This window comes from Corvus cornix, chromosome 4A (assembly GCF_000738735.6).
Source record: "Corvus cornix cornix isolate S_Up_H32 chromosome 4A, ASM73873v5, whole genome shotgun sequence".
NCBI classification, from domain to species: Eukaryota; Metazoa; Chordata; class Aves; order Passeriformes; family Corvidae; genus Corvus; species Corvus cornix.
The window spans coordinates 6158884-6174439 of NC_047058.1; the positions used below are offsets into that span (position 1 = coordinate 6158884).

The window sequence follows — 15556 nt, forward strand, 5'->3', positions numbered from 1 at the left end:
TCAATTGTTCATACAGGTGTTGTTTTCTACTAAGCTTTCTATAAATTCAACTTAACAGTGCCAAATGCTATTAGACCTCACTGTTTAGGGTATCTTTTTTTCTTTTTACTGTATGAAGGTGACCAATTTAAGCCCGCCCTTAAAACTAGCTGTTAAATTCCTAAGCAAATGGATGTTCTAATGGAAAGGCTGACATACTCTTAACTTTGGGAGCATGAATGGCTCCACTGTGAGATTACTCAAGTCCACGTAGAATACAAATGCAATGCAGGACCACAGGTTCAGATCTTTGATCTCCTTTTTTGCAGAGGCTGTGATGTATAAAGCCAATTCCACTGTGCAGACAGTACTACACTGAATATAAATTATCCTTTAACTATAGTGAGGCTCACATTTAAAGAAATGCTGCAAGAATGAACAATGCAACCATGAAGTAGAGTTCTTCTGTAGCAAAAATACACACCAAGATCTGCATGGATAGCCATGGTTTCAAAGGACAAAATTTCTTCCACAGCTGTTATTTGATAAAAAATAGAGTTAAATCTGGAGTATTGGACATACAGAAGTACAGTTAAAGCACACTGCTTGCTCTTCCCATTAAAAAAGTGAGCTAGGAATACTTGCTTTATTGCTCAGATTAAGCATCGTTCCCCTAAGAGGCATGAAAAAAAGATTTTAAAATGTGGAAACCAACAGTCTCTACTGAATATGGCTTGAAATTTAAACATGCCTTTTCCAGATACCTCTTTAGAGGAAGAACCTTCTGCCTACTGAGCTAACACTAAGCTCCCTGGAGTTTAGCCATGAATATTCTAAACCTATCTCTTACAATTCACAAAAAGTTGTCTTTTGCCAAAATAAAATGCTTAAGAGGAATTCAATATGCTTACACTGCTTTTCTTCATCTTATTTAAAATAAGTGTTTCCGTCTCAACTTTATGCCAAATACACAGCAAGACAGAGACAGAGTTCTGGAAATGCTACCTGAGATTCTACACACAAATGGGAAAACAAATTCCTCCTGAGAACATCAGATATTCAGGGTTGGTTTGCTGTATGTGGATTTGCATCTAACCAACTCTTTTGCGCTTACAGATAGGCACTGTTGAAGATTCTCACATCAATTACAACTTAGGTGGTGCTCAGCCATGGTGCGTCCAGCGCTCTGGGATGTTTCTCTACACACCAACTTTTGTTTGTGTGTGTGTGGAATGTTAGTAAATAAATAAATAAATAAATAACTTTGGTCCTTATCTTACCTCTTTTGACCTGTGCAATCTAGTGGATCAATGCTACTTCCACTGCAGACCAGCACAAAGTTAAAATTTATCTTTCACTTAATCTTTTTGTTGTCTTTAGGCTTCCCTTCAGTAAGGCTTGAAGAAGGTGCTCTTTGCGGCTCAGTTCTCTATGCCAGAATATATCAGAGCACAAAAAGAATGCAAGGGTGAGCTGATAGTATCTACTCTCCTCTGCTCTGCTTCGGTTCAATAAACTTGAACATCTTCTCCCCTCCTTTGCCTATTGAGATAAGCAGCAACAATTACTCAAAATGTATTATCAACTCAAGCTCAAAAAGGCAGGATCAGCTGAGCCGACTGCATCTCTCCCAACCTCAGTTTCCTGCAGTGTCTGAGAGGGTCAAATAGGTCCCTGTTTGCCTTTTGCCATGCACCTCACAGCTACTTCTTACAGGCAACTACACCCAGGCTGCAAAAGGAGAGTGAGATAAATCCTTTGCCTTCCACATCGCCTGCAAGGTTTCTGCCTGTAGCCAGCAGGCTGCAAGCTCTGTACCACGATGACAAAAGTCAGAAACGAACCATCCTTCCCTTCCCCACACGATCACATTCTCTCCTTGTCATTCTCTGTTCTGCTCTCTCCTTGCCTTTCTGTGGTCTCCATAGCTGAAACCAAGAATTCACTGGGCATCACTGCAATGCCTCTAACCAATTCTAACTGTATCCAGAGCTTGAGTCAGTTAAAACACATTTCAGCTTCATCTGGTTTTTATCCCATTCCAGTACTCCATATACACATCAACTTTAAGCTTACAGACATCTATCTCTTCATGGTTCAAGAAAATCCTTCAATCAAAGAACTTCATTTACAATCCAGCATAGTTTTTGCTTTCTCTGCTCTCCACAGCAGCCTGGCATTTTGATGCAATCCTCATTTAATGCAATCTCCATTACAGGATTACGATCACATCAATAAAATGTTCCATATGTTTTTTTGGGGTTCTTTTTCGCATCCCTCACCCTCTCTCATTAATAGCAGGCACTATATCTGCAAAAAACAACAAATCAAACAGGCTGATGGGATGCTCTAGGGAGGTAGCGGGGGGTACACATACAACAAAATGCAGCAGCCAATGCAAACTGCCCATCAGAGACTGAGCCCGCGGATCTCCTCATTCGTGAGCTAGGCGAGTTGCTCACTGTCCGCGCCGCGAGCACACATCCTCACCGCGCTGTGTTACCAGGCTAAAAATAAATACAGCTCTTGCAATCACTTGTGAGCTCCGTGTACTTTTCACAGGAGCAGACTTTCATTTTACTTGATCGGTTCCAACCTATCCATACTGTTCTGGATGAACCGCTGATGCTCTTCTTCCAAGGGTGGGGGAGGGAGGGGGGGGAATGCTGGACAAAAGATATCATATAAAAGGATACCAAAATCCTCCTTTTCCCCAAGCCCCCTTCTTACCTTCAGTGCCTTCTCTGCACAAGATGCCAATCTACATGGGCTCCTCAGCACATCATCAAGGCGTTTTAGAGTACCGAAGGCTGCCCCAGTGCATGGAAGTTAGATCGCTTTGCAACAGCAAATCCTCGATCCAAAGCACCAGCCGCTTCTTCCCATGCAGTGTGCCGAGCACGAATCACACTCGACTTCCACATAGGGAATAAAATTGCAAAAGAAAGGGGGAAAAAGAAAAGGTATCCTAACTTTTAGGTAGCCTGAGTTTGTTTTATTTCTGTTGGGTTTAGTCAATTATCTGCTTTTGCAGCCGCGAGACGATGGAAAGGCAATCGCGCCCTGGAAGCCCCACACCAGTCCGCAGAGGTCCGGCCGCGTAACCCAAGTTGCGCGGAGAGACTCTGAACTCGGTGCGGCTCCGCAGCGCAGCCCGGCAGCTCTTCCCTCGCCGGGCGGCTGCGGGCACCGGAGCGCGGGGTCCCCCGCGGGGCAGCCGCCGCCGCTGGGCGCTCGCCCGGCCCCCGGCGGGGCTGGCCCGGTGCCGGCCCGGCTGGCCCTGGGGCGCGGGCTGCGCTGCCGGCGGCGCCCCGGAGCCCGCGCTGTCCCGGCGGCGGCGGCGGCGGCGGCGGCTCCGGCTCGGCTCTGCCGCGGCCGCCCGCGCCCCGCTCTGCCGCTGCCAGCCGGCCCTCCCCGCGGCTGACATCAGCGCCAGGAGGAGGAGCGACGCCGGGGACGCGAATAGCCGGGCCGAGGGGGGTTCCCCCTCCCGGAGCCGCCCTGCTCGCTCCTCTCGGAGATTCCCCCGAAAGCGGCGGCGTGGCCGCTCCGCCGCCTCGCCGGGGGGCGGCCCCAGTCCCCGCCGGCGCCCCCCGCCCTCCGGTACTGCCCGGCGGGGGAGAAGGCAGGGGAGAAGCGGGCAGAATCGGCACTCAGGGCCGGAGCGAGACCGGAGCGGGGCGCGGCGCTCGCAGCCCGGGGCGGCCGGGTAGCTCAGCGCCGGCGGTGCGTTCCTGCTTCCCTCCGCCGGGCTCCCCGCCTGCACAAGCGCCGCGGCGGGGAACAAGGGGGGGATATGAGGGATCAGCCCCCGGCCCCTCGGCCTAGCCCCGGCTGGGAGAGCGCCCGTGCCCGCGGAGGAGCCGCCAACCCCGGCTCCGCCGCCCGCCCTCCAAACCCGGCAGTGCGGCGGTGCCCGCTCCGACCGCCCCCGCCGCAGCCCGGGATGCGAGCGGAGCAGCCGCCGGCCGATCCGCGCTCCCGCTGCGGAACGGGCGCCGCGCAAAGGCTTCGAGCGGGGGGCGGCGGGGGGGACAGCGCCCGGAGCTGAGCGGAGCCTTCCCGGCGGCGCGGCTGGGTGCCCGGGCTCGGGGGATGTTGGGTGCCCGGGCTCGGGGGATGTTGGGTGCCCGGGCTCGGGGGATGTTGGGTGTGCGGGGCTCTGTTGGCAGCGTGGGGCGGGCGTCCCGCACGGTTCGGCGGCTCCTTTTTAAGAGGGAGACGCGATCGGGGGGCTCCAGAACGGCGGTGGGGACGCAGCCGCCGGCGGGGACCCGCTGCCGAGGGGAGCAGCGCCGGCCTCGGGTCGCCCCCGGGCGGTTTCCAGTGTCCGTCGGGCCGGGCTGTCCCGCCCGAGGCGGACCCCCCCTCCCCGGGAGGGCCAGCGTTGGGGTCGGGGGGTCCGCCCGGGGGGCGATGCCCGGGTCGATGCAGCCGGGGGTGGGGACTGGTGGCCGTGTATAGTCAGCTCAGTTTGGTTGCAGGCACAGTGAGGTTGTGGTGGTGAGTTCAGCTTGCGTGAAAATACAGTTTAATTAATAGTTAATTTGTGGTGTTGATTTTAATAATTTGAGTATCTTGTATTATTTGCAGTATTTTGCCAGATGCCTGCAGTAGGCACTTCTCAGTGAACACAATAATTATTTGTAAATAACTGAGCATTTTTTCTGTACTTGGTGACAAGACAGTTTTAAACTCTTCTGATGAAGAGAAGACATTGCACTTACCCTAACAGCACACATTTTTCATGTGTCCTTTAAAAATAGTACGAAAATGTCTGTGAAAGCCTTATTTTACCTTCTTCACTGTAGCAAGGTGTAGGTGATGCCTCACTTTTATCGCTAAGTATAGTTTAAGCACCAGAATTTCTCTGAAATAAAGGTATATAAGTGAGAGGATGAGCAAGTTCTAAAACCAGCTTCTGAAAATCCCCAGTCATTCAGTGAATTGTCTCCATCTTACCTGTTAACTCATATATTCAATGAGATTCTTTGAATATGGACTCGGAATGAACAATTGCATGGCCATTAACCATGCTGAAATACTCCAGAACAGATGTAATGCCTTTTCTTCTAGGTCATATTTCCATATCGTATTTCAGTTGCCTGACTCTAACCAAATGCCCATTGTATTTTACTCTACTGGATGCTAAATTCTGTGAATTTAATGAAGTTATGACTTCATTATTTTTGTCCCACATACATAAAGTTGGCAGAGGTGCCTCGTTATGTACAAACAGAGCATTACCCACAAATTAGAGTTCGTGTCCTGGCTGCCGTGCACCACACTGCTGAGAGTAGCACCTACCAGTCAGCGAGACTCATTTATCAACATTTCTGAACATTTTATAATAAAATGGGACATACAGAAACTACAAAAGGATAATAAAAAAGAAGAGTGCAGCTCTGTGTGTTTGGTTTACATCACAATGGTGGCATACAGATGAGGACTGGCTGTCAATCCTGTTAATACCCATTTCACTGAGCTGCTGTTACAGTGGATTTCTAAAGTAGCAATAATGGACAACTGTATTTTACACCTAAGAAGAGGCAATTGGGGAAGGAATTTCTGTGGATTGCTTGGACACAAAATGACCTACAGGATGGTTTGTCCTGTGCAAGAGCAATCAACTGCGATAGCATCAGCCAGTCCAGAAAGGAAAGCGAGTGGCATGTCTGGGGGGGATGACCTGTCCTGCTTTCCAAGGGATGTCTAAGAATAAGCTACAATGGATCCAGCATGCTGCCTCAACTGTGTTTGAAATGCACAGGCAGAAGTCAAATTTAGTAAAAATTTTTATTTCATTAAAAAGAAAAACCAAAAAGAGCAAGGAGTAGGTGGCTTATTTAACAGATATTGGGGGGGAAACCCTGGAAAAGGGCAAGAATGTTTTACAAACCAGAGCAGCTACATCATGAAACTGAAGAGTCCAAGTCAGACTAACTCTGCCCATGCAGAAAATGCTATGGACAGAATACTTCTGTCCATCAGAAGGTATTGCTGCTACCCTTGATTCAGATCAAGGTCTAAGTCCTGAAATTGTTTGTTACTCTGAGCACATGAAGAGGCCCCACAGGAACTATTCACATGTGAAAAGAGCTAGGACCAGAGCCAAAGTTTTGCACACTGTGAAGGTCAGGCTTGCTCCCTTTTTAAAACTTGCTCTTACCAGACAAACTGTCAGAAATATGGTTTCCATAGAGCACCTTGAGCTCATTCCTCAGGATGCTGTAAGCACCATGGCTGATTTAGAGCAATTTGTGTCCTAGCAGGTCCCTGAGACTTTGGGGCCGGGTGCCTTGCAGGGAGCTGCTGCCTTGCAGAGCAGGGGGCTGCCTCTGCCTTCCCCTGATTGCAATTATTGTGCTTCTTCTTCCCACAGATGCCAGTTTTTTTATGAACTTCTCAAAATGTAAGAGTCTCATAGATATTATACAACTCCTGGCTTTACAGTCATGGAAAAACCTGTTAATAAAAATGCACTGCTTGTAGGACGAATTCTCAGCATTTTTGCAAAGGTCATGTAAAATATATTGCTTGAGTAGCCTTACTTTGGTCACCAGATAAGTCATTGAGAGACCACATGATGACAGCTGCAAAGAAAGATTGTAATTCACTTTTGTGTCTCTATGCACGAAAATAAGAGACACAAGCCTTCCCTTCGGTACTGGGAATGGGGGCTGTATGGAGACTGGGAACAAAAAGGAACTACTTTCACCAGCCTGACAGATAAGGTTGGAGGTCTTTCTCTGCTGAAGGCCTCACATAGTTCTGCTTCGTTTCTTCTTTGCTGTCAGAACAACAGAAAAACTCAGCGAACAAATTGCAACCACATTGTACCACATATTTTGCTAGGATTTTGCCTCAGTCCCAAATATGACTTTTATTCTCCATATACATATGTGAGCAACAGTTACTTTCTCTCCTTTTTTCCTCATCCCCATTTAGTGAAAAAGTAAAATAAATCCCACTCGGTTTTTTAATCACTAGCCCTGATTTTACTTCTGCTTCTCAATAATGGAAATTTCCAAGTTTTACATTTTCTGGAGCAATGTTTATCACTGTTGCACTGTGCTCCATCAATGCCAGTTGATCCTGTATTTGGATTTGCTAATGAACAAAAACAGAGGGAGTCTCTCAGAGCCCCACCTTTTGCAGTGCTCTATAATTACAGTGGCTGATCTTCTTTTTTCTAAATTATTTGTGGAAATATTTTTTGGCCAAGAAACTGGCGTAACTTCAGGTCAAATCACTTTATATCAAATACAACAGTAACTAGAAATGACACAGATATATAAAAAAAGAAACCCTATGGCCACAAATCGGGATGAACAATTGTCACATGTGTCTACGCAACCTACTCCTTTCATTCCAGGACTGGAGACATTGTACACCTATTGCTGATATGTAGGAAGCTTAGACTGCATTAATTTTAGAAAGGTCTCAATTTCTAAATACACAGATTTTTGAGGGAGAGCCAGGCACCAGTGGTGGCTATCATCTCACAGAGGTGTTGCCAGAACCATTAAAACACGGAGCTCTGGAAGTCTCGTACTTAACAGTGGGAGGTAGAACAAACTAATTTTATTATCAGCTCAGCTGTCAAGTGACAATGTTTTTTAAATGCCATGAATTATGTATAGAACACATTAATTTTTATACTCCACATTGAGAGTTGCTGCACGCACACCCAAAGGGCAGAGGCTGTGCAAGGCAGGACAGGGGGAACTCGTGGTCCCAGCTCCCTGCTGGAGCCAGGAGCAATGATATCCATGACAATACAGGTGGCAGCTTAAAGTGACTCGAATAAGATCAAAATCAGACCAAGTCTTCAAGCTAGGAATTAATGAAATACCTGTCCTTGATAACAGCAAACTGAGTAATAGAAATCTGCAGAAACTGTTCATTTAAATACATTTTGTAAACGTAACAAGTTGCACTGTGCTCTTCTTTGCATCTTTAAGAGTGTCTAGGGATTTATGTCTTGTAAATAGAAACAAACTAAGAAAGCTGAAATATATTGTGTCTTTAGCTGTACTTTACAGCACAGCTTGTGTTTAAGAAGCAGTCTAGACATGCAAAAATGCTAGAATAAACAATATTTTTTTCATTATTTTAAATTAGCTTCTACTGGAAAGCTATAAATTTCAGAATGATGCACACTAACAGGATTGCATATCTATTCAAATATTCCAAACAAAAGGCACTAAAAGGCTATTCTGTTACTTGCCACAATAAAAATAAATTTCCTTCCAACTTAATGCAATTACAAGTGATTTCCTGTAAAAGAAAAAATAAACCTTCAGGATATTTTACTTACTAGTACAAAAAGCCACATCCTTTTTTTTTTTCTCCCCCCTCCTTACTTCAGTGGCGTGTTTAACCTATTTTAACATATAAATATTATTTAATACAATTTAATATTCATTACAGGGCTTCAAATATTGGTTGGTCTTAAATAAATATGTTTTTATTCATTCCCTTTCAGCTGAATTGTGTGTGCAATTAAAGAATAATCAGCTAGAGTCATGATTGAGATTTTGAATTTATGACCACCAGGGTAGAAAAGAGCTGTTTCTTCTGGAGAAATGACAGAAGTGGCCATGCCAAGGTACAGAATTTTTCTCCTTGTGATTGTGTAGGGCAAAAACAAAGCAGGTGGATACCTACCCTGACCACACCTGTAGCTGGAGAACAACAGGAGTGCAGTAAATCAGGTACTAATCTGGATCTTGGAAGACCCATCTTTCTTTTCTACCAGGCTTCTCTCTTCTATCTGGCTTTTGGCAAATCTTTTAATTCCTGTGCCTGTCAGGTTCTTATTTAATATGAAAATTAATACTTAGGTAATATAAATACTTTAAATACTGCTCAAGTTATGTTTGAATGAAAACACATGCAGATATCGCTTGATACAGCTCAAAATTTTCACATTCAAAAATGGAATTGATTTTATGAGTATGTTGCATGCCTAGATTTACTTGTATAGTCTTGCTGGGAGAGCAAAGACTTGTTGAAATGAAGTACTTTTAAATCATCATCAGACTGGGATTTCTTAAGCTATTAAGTATATTGTATTTTGCAAAAGGGAAAAACATTACTCTTTAGAAACAGTATATCTTTTAGCATCCTTTTTGTCATCACCTGAATACCGATGGTACTGGTGGCCATATAAAACCAAAGAGAGATCAGTCTGATGGGGGATTTGGAGGAAATTATGATCCCTGGTTTTCCATGCTCTGTAACACGAGCACCAAAACTGCTCACCAGAGAAACAGAGGAACTCATGTCCATAGTCTCAAAGTCCTTTGACCCTAACTTTGAAGAATGTACTCCCTCATGTGCTAGGGAATGGAGGAATTACTTTGCAAAACAGAGTTTCTGAGACAGAACACTGACCTGGACCCCATCAAGAACTTTATGCATTCAATGCAAGTACAAGACAGGACTTGCTGAACAAATATCTGCTGCCAGGGGCAAAGTAATACCAGAGAATGGGCATGGATGCTTCTAGCTGTGTAATGTTGCCAAGGGGTTAGTAATTCCCATTCCAGGCATTGCTGTATCTCAGCAGTGAGTGAAGTTGTTCATTTAAAAATTCTTTTGAACGAGAGTTATGCAGAATCTCATGCCACCGGGATGTGGATTCCTTTCCTTCAATTTAGATAACAAAATATTCAGTATAAGGGTTTTCACAGGATTACGTAATGTTCCCGACCTTCCTTCCGCAACAGGGTCATGGAATGGTTTGTTGACGAGGGCACTGAGGTATCAGTACAGACCAACGTGTCAGTCTTACCTGGGGTTTGGGTTGACATCGTAGGGCATTATGTTCACTCAGTTAAGTTTTGGCTATTACGTGTGGACTCTTAAGTCTCCTTCCTGAAAAGGCTTTTTGCCATTCAAAGTCTGGAATTGCATGTACGTGTTTTTTTCATCAAAACTACACCTGTTGTTAGCACTTCACTGAGCTAGCCATGAACATGGCTCATCATGGTTCTCAATGAAACACAAAGGAGGAAGGCTCCTCGCATCAGAAAATGCTCTACCTATTTCTCAAAACCGTATTTGTTCTACAGTATCTTACCGCACTGCTCACCAAACCTGTTTAATGCGTTGATAATCCCACAGGCGTTATAAAACCTTTATTTTGGAGGCGCAGGGTTTCTCCCATGAGGAACCGGGCCCGGTTCCCGGAGCTCGCTGCATTTCCCACAGCAGCGCCGCTAGAGGGCGCCCCAGGCAGCGCTACTCCCTCACGGCCTCCAACAGCTTCGCAACTAAAAATTACAAAAAATGGTTCTTTGTAGCGTTTAACAGGAAAAAAACACGCGATATTTTTCATCATTACAACTTAATTTCGCTGCCTAGTTACTGATTATTGTGAGGCTGCTTTGACCTCACAAGCCGCCTAACGCAAATCGTGATCTCGCGTAACAACCTCAACAAACCACCCAGGGAAACGGCCCTCAGAAGGCTTCAAATTAAGATATTTCTCAATTATCTCAATTAGTGTCAAAAAGCACAAAGGCAGTGCTGGTTATATACTCACAGGAATTTTGGAGCAAAGAGCAAGAGATAAATAAAGATGAAAACCAGCTTAAAATACATTGATCAGTCGGTTTTTTAAGACTTAACGCACCTTTGTCTAGTTCAGCTTAGCCTAGTTCAGTTCAGCCCGCTCCTTTGCTTTTGGTTTAAAATCTAGATTTCAGTGCAGTAGAAGATAATTCATTTTATTCAAGTTTTATATAGCATTTTTCTTGTTGCTAAAGGAAGAAAATCCTTGTTGGGGCAAAAAAAAAAAAAAAAAAAAAAAAAATTGCTATCCCAAGCCATTTCCATGTTGAAACCAAGTTATTAGCTCACGTAATTTTTCAGACTGAAGAATATGAAGGGAAAACCAAAACAGATTAAATATCATTCTTATGCTTACTCCTAGTAATATTGAAATACAATGAAATAATACACAGAACTGGACCGTGGCAGTTTGCAGATGTATAGTAAGACAATTGACAACAAAATATTTTGTTGGTTTTTTGCAACACATGGTTATTACTTTTCATAACTAGTAGCTATTAATATAGCCTAAACGTCTCAAATTCCCATTTATCCAGTGAAATTTTTGTGTATACTCCATTCCAGAATGTCATAATAAATATAATTTAAAGAAGCAAGCAACTTTGTACTTGTGGTACTTAGTGGTGAGGCAGACCTTACTTCAAAAGATGGTGACTTATGCCTGTTATTTGAAAAGAAAGTGAGACCAAAAATATACAGGTGACATTTTCTTAAGTGTCTCAGATACACAGTTTAAAAATAGATATAATTGGTTGCACTACTATGGCAGTTATGGCTGTGGTCATGGTGATAAAAGCTGTAGTTGATCTGGTACAAGGAGGATTTACGTGAGTGAGATTTCACCCTCCTGAACTCTTATAACTGTTTTTAAACTAATATTAATCAATGAATATTAGATTTTGGCACTTTAACTGTATCAGTATAAATTGCAAAACTTGGGCACGAAAACACCCTAAATTTCATGAACTTCTGAAAGCGAACTAAAAAATGGAAACAGGACTACAGAAGGCCAGGATAAATCATCACTGTTGTTCAGTGGTGTTTGGCAAAGAAATTAGAAATCAAGTTCCTGGCAAAAAAGTATTAATCCCATACATGGTCCAAGTCCCATAAATCTTTATGCATTTAAAGCATACAATCCTAGAGAACATACTTCTACAAACATTTTGCATTACATGCTGCTAGGGTTTTTTGCTAATATTCTTACTTGTTTTCTCTGGAAACATTTTAAAGTCATTTAGGAACAAATGAGTTTTAAAGACGACAAACTTTCAGGGTGTTAACACAAATTAGGTCATTAATATTTTTGAAGATATTTTCATTTTTCTGTAGCATGTAAACTCATGAACCAAAATAACCCTTTGTGTTATACTGTGAAGTTTGATTAATCTATGTAGCCCAAAATATTTTTAATTTTATTTATGTTTATGTATTATATTGGCTTTATGTTAATGAAGAAACATAATTTGATCCAATCCCATCAAATAATGTATATCCAATAATATATAGACCATATTGAGTCATAATTTGAGTGGAAGAATAATTTTATTGTCTGATAGGGCGTCAGACAGTCTCTGTGTCCAGACCAGGAATGGATCTTGGGCACAACCCTGAAAAGTTGCCTCTGCTTCAGTTTCAGAGTTTATCTGCATGAATAAAGTTATAAAATAATCCAGAGATATTTATCCTCATCTTCATTGTTATCATCATTATCATTATCAAGAGCATCAAATAAAGAACTCAGGGTTAGGGTTAGGGGTTATGGTGCCTGTCTCCTCCAGGTAGCTGAGATCTTTATTTCTGTATTCATTCAGAGCACCTCTGTTTCAGTTACTGAACTTTGCTATCTTGAACACATTTTTTGGATTCTTTGTCAGGAATAAATTTTTATGTTTGTGTTCTTTACATTAATTCTGTATAGAAGAGAGCTACTGAACAAGAGTCGCTGTCATGGTTTTGATAAGTTTTCTTTGTGTGCCTCGAATAAATGAAAAGGTAGGGTAAGGGCAACTAGAAGAAATCTGCTCTTCCATCACAGCATTTCCACACAGTGACTGGAATTGCTGGAATCATGGAGAGGGGTCTCAGAGTCACTCACAAGTTATTGAAGCTTAACAAGTTAATCCATCATCTGACCCAAGCAGGTGGCCGAGTCCGTGCCCTCTGCCCGTGGCAAGGGCCTGGTGACTCCATCACCTTCAACTTCGCAATGCTCTCCTGTCCTGTGTCCCCAAGGGCTGGGCACACAGGGAGGAGCTGCCATGGATTAGCTGATGCTGTGCCTTCATGCAATGCTCTTGTAGTCACTTGTGTGCCTGAACCCCTGCCTACAGAGACAGATTTCTGTCATAAAATTGCCAGCACAGACAAGACCAGCTTTTGGCTTTATCATTATTTCAATCGCTTTAGTGTAGATCCAATTACACAGGTATAAAATGTTTCTACTGGCATACCCTGGCATCAGTACAACAGCAGTTAAAGAGATAACTCTAGGACTGGGATAGATGTGTGAATAACAACAGCTGATCAACAGCCATGCTGATAAAATTTAAATGAGATCAAGCCTAAATCTTATCCTACACTGATAATAGGAATGTCTGTTATGTGTCAGACTTACTGGGTGTGAGAGGAGAGTAAGGCCAGAAGCTGATCTCAGTAAAACCTCCCACAGTTTCTCAGGAGTTATCCTTTAATACAAGCCAGAGCTATCCAGGTTTCCAGCTACGCTGTGGGCAGTTGTGTCCTAATGAAAAACCACACAGGCATGGCAGCAGTAAATGCCAGATTGATGATTACCACCTGAGCATATACATTATGGCACTGTCTAACTTTATTTTAACTACACATTACCTTGTTTTACAGTTCCCACAGTGCTCTGCACTGTTTCAGTATGTAAAACCAAGAAATAGCCTGTAGATCTCTTTAGAGAATATTGTTTTCTCCTGACCATAGCCATGGGTCAGCATATAAAAAGGCAAAAGCAATTTACTGTGGTCTTTCCCCGCTTCTGCTTCTACTCTTTTGCTTGCACCATGTTGTAAATGAAGAGCAGAGGCTGTGGTCTATGTTAGACCTGAAATAAAAATGTTTCACATTGCTCTGTGAAGGAAAAAAGCTCAACCTGCAATCTGTGCTGCCATGCAGTTTGGGGCTTTTTCCAGCCATAGTTAAACAAAATGGTTTGTCTGAACTAAAAATAAAGTATCTGTTGCTGTTGATATGTCTGCCAAATTTAAAACATGATATAAACCAAAGTCGACAGCATAAGCCACTCAAACAAGGCCTCAGGGATTCCAAAATGTGCTTTAATATTTATTTTTCATACTTGATTGCGGGTTATGCACAGGTAAGTGTAGTGCTACCCTGAGGGTTTTAAGTGTAACGTAGTCAACCATGATAAAACCTTCAGTATCTCGGAAGACAGTTCTCACAATGACTAATATGAAATGAAAGCAAAGCTGAGTGTTTTTCAGACTAGTTTTAACTTTCCTGTAGAGGTATTTGATAGATTTCTAGAATGTTTTCAGTATTTCTCTATTAATAAGATAAAACCAAGTATTACCCCATTTGCGACATTCTGTGTTCCAGCACTCAAAATCCTCCTAACATTAACTTGCTTTTACAACCCTGTAATACATGAGAAATTGCTGTCTTCCTCTCTATCCACTACTTCCTCCAGTAATTTGGACTGATATTTACCAGTCATTTCCTCAAAAATGAATCACTAACCACTGACACATACATGTACTAGTGACAAAAACAAATGAGCCTGAATTAGTCTTGTTCAAGCACTCCCATTCTCTTTAACATATCTCTTTCTAGTGGAACATGAAAGAACTAGCCATGCAAATACCATATCCTCACAGACATTTTTCTTAGCCTTAATGATTTTAAAATAAAGATGCAATCTTTTACTGGATTTGAAGATGCTTGTCCATATTACTCAGACGTGGAGAACCTGAACTCTCCCTCAGAAGAAACCTTCAGCTCAGACTCACCAGCTCTAGCTGCTTCCTCTTGTTCTACTGATACAAGCAGAGCTATCTGGCTTAACAGGGAGCACATTTCAAGCGGCTTCATGTTGCTAGAATACCAAGGACACCAAAAAAAGAACGACTGGAGTCCATTTTTTCTCTGACCAAAAAAAGGTAAAGGGTAAAGTTTCTCATTGGAGTGTTGCACAGTCTGTTGCTGGAAGTTATACTTGAAGAATGGGATCAACAAAAACCAGCATGTTAATGAAGAAACACAGAACATAGTGCTGTATCTTTAATATCGGCCCCTCTTTGAGGCTAATTTTCCATTGCTTTGGCATTTATAGCAAAGAAATCTCTCTGGAAATGCACAGTTTGTGAATCAAGAAGCTTACACAGGAAAGGAACGGCGATGTCCTCTTGCCCTTTTGCTGTAAGCAACTCTGTTGTCACAGTGTATTTCAGGAGACCAGGTCCTGTTCTTCCCCTCCTGCTACTGGGTAAACTGGTACTTTTACTTTGGAGTCTTCTTCATTGTCACTTCAACTTAAAATCTGGCTGCTACCAAAGCAGCTCCTTCTGTCTCATTTGTTTTAACACCCAAGTTGATGGAGAAGACAAGTTCTACTTGAAAATATGGGATAATAATTCAAATCATTGTGGTTATGGTCTCTGCATTGTGATTGTCTTCTTGGCTTTATCACAATTTACTGTTAATTTTGGAGGCACTGTCTTGTGACAATGGCGAGCAGTTCCTTTCCCCTTATCATCATTTTAGCTGTGTCAATGGATTAATTATTAAAACTTAACAAATACAGATCTTATTCTATTGCCGTGTTTCAAGGCTACTGTTATATTCATTAGTTATGAAAGATCCAAAATTTTACTCTTGGTTATCTTGCTTTCTAAAAGCAGAGCGCATGCATGTGTAAATCAAGAATTGGTGTTGGAAGTTTCTGTGGGTTCTGAAGCTGTCCACCTCGAGGGACTTCAGTGACATTGTACTAAACTGAAAAGCAGAG

At 42.9% G+C, this 15556-nt stretch overlaps 2 protein-coding genes across 4 annotated transcripts in view; one reads left to right on the plus strand and one right to left on the minus strand.

Annotated features, from left to right (window-relative positions):
• The window catches only part of PCDH11X (protocadherin 11 X-linked), a 438889-nt gene extending 435680 nt beyond the window's left edge, over positions 1-3209 (minus strand). For 2 of the 3 annotated variants that reach the window (XM_010402754.3, XM_010402753.3), the window contains exon 1: positions 2710-3209. The gene's annotated coding sequence lies outside the window, so the exon portion shown is untranslated. The remainder of the gene's footprint in view (positions 1-2709) is intronic. The other variant, XM_010402756.2, reaches the window with a different exon arrangement.
• A 281-nt stretch (positions 3210-3490) lies between these two features.
• LOC120412042 (translation initiation factor IF-2-like) lies at positions 3491-5913 on the plus strand (the record flags this gene model as incomplete). The annotated part of the gene is made up of 1 exon (XM_039572228.1): positions 3491-5913. A coding segment is annotated over one exon (540 nt), but the record flags the coding sequence as incomplete, so codon positions are not given.
• Positions 5914-15556: the final 9643 nt, after the last annotated feature.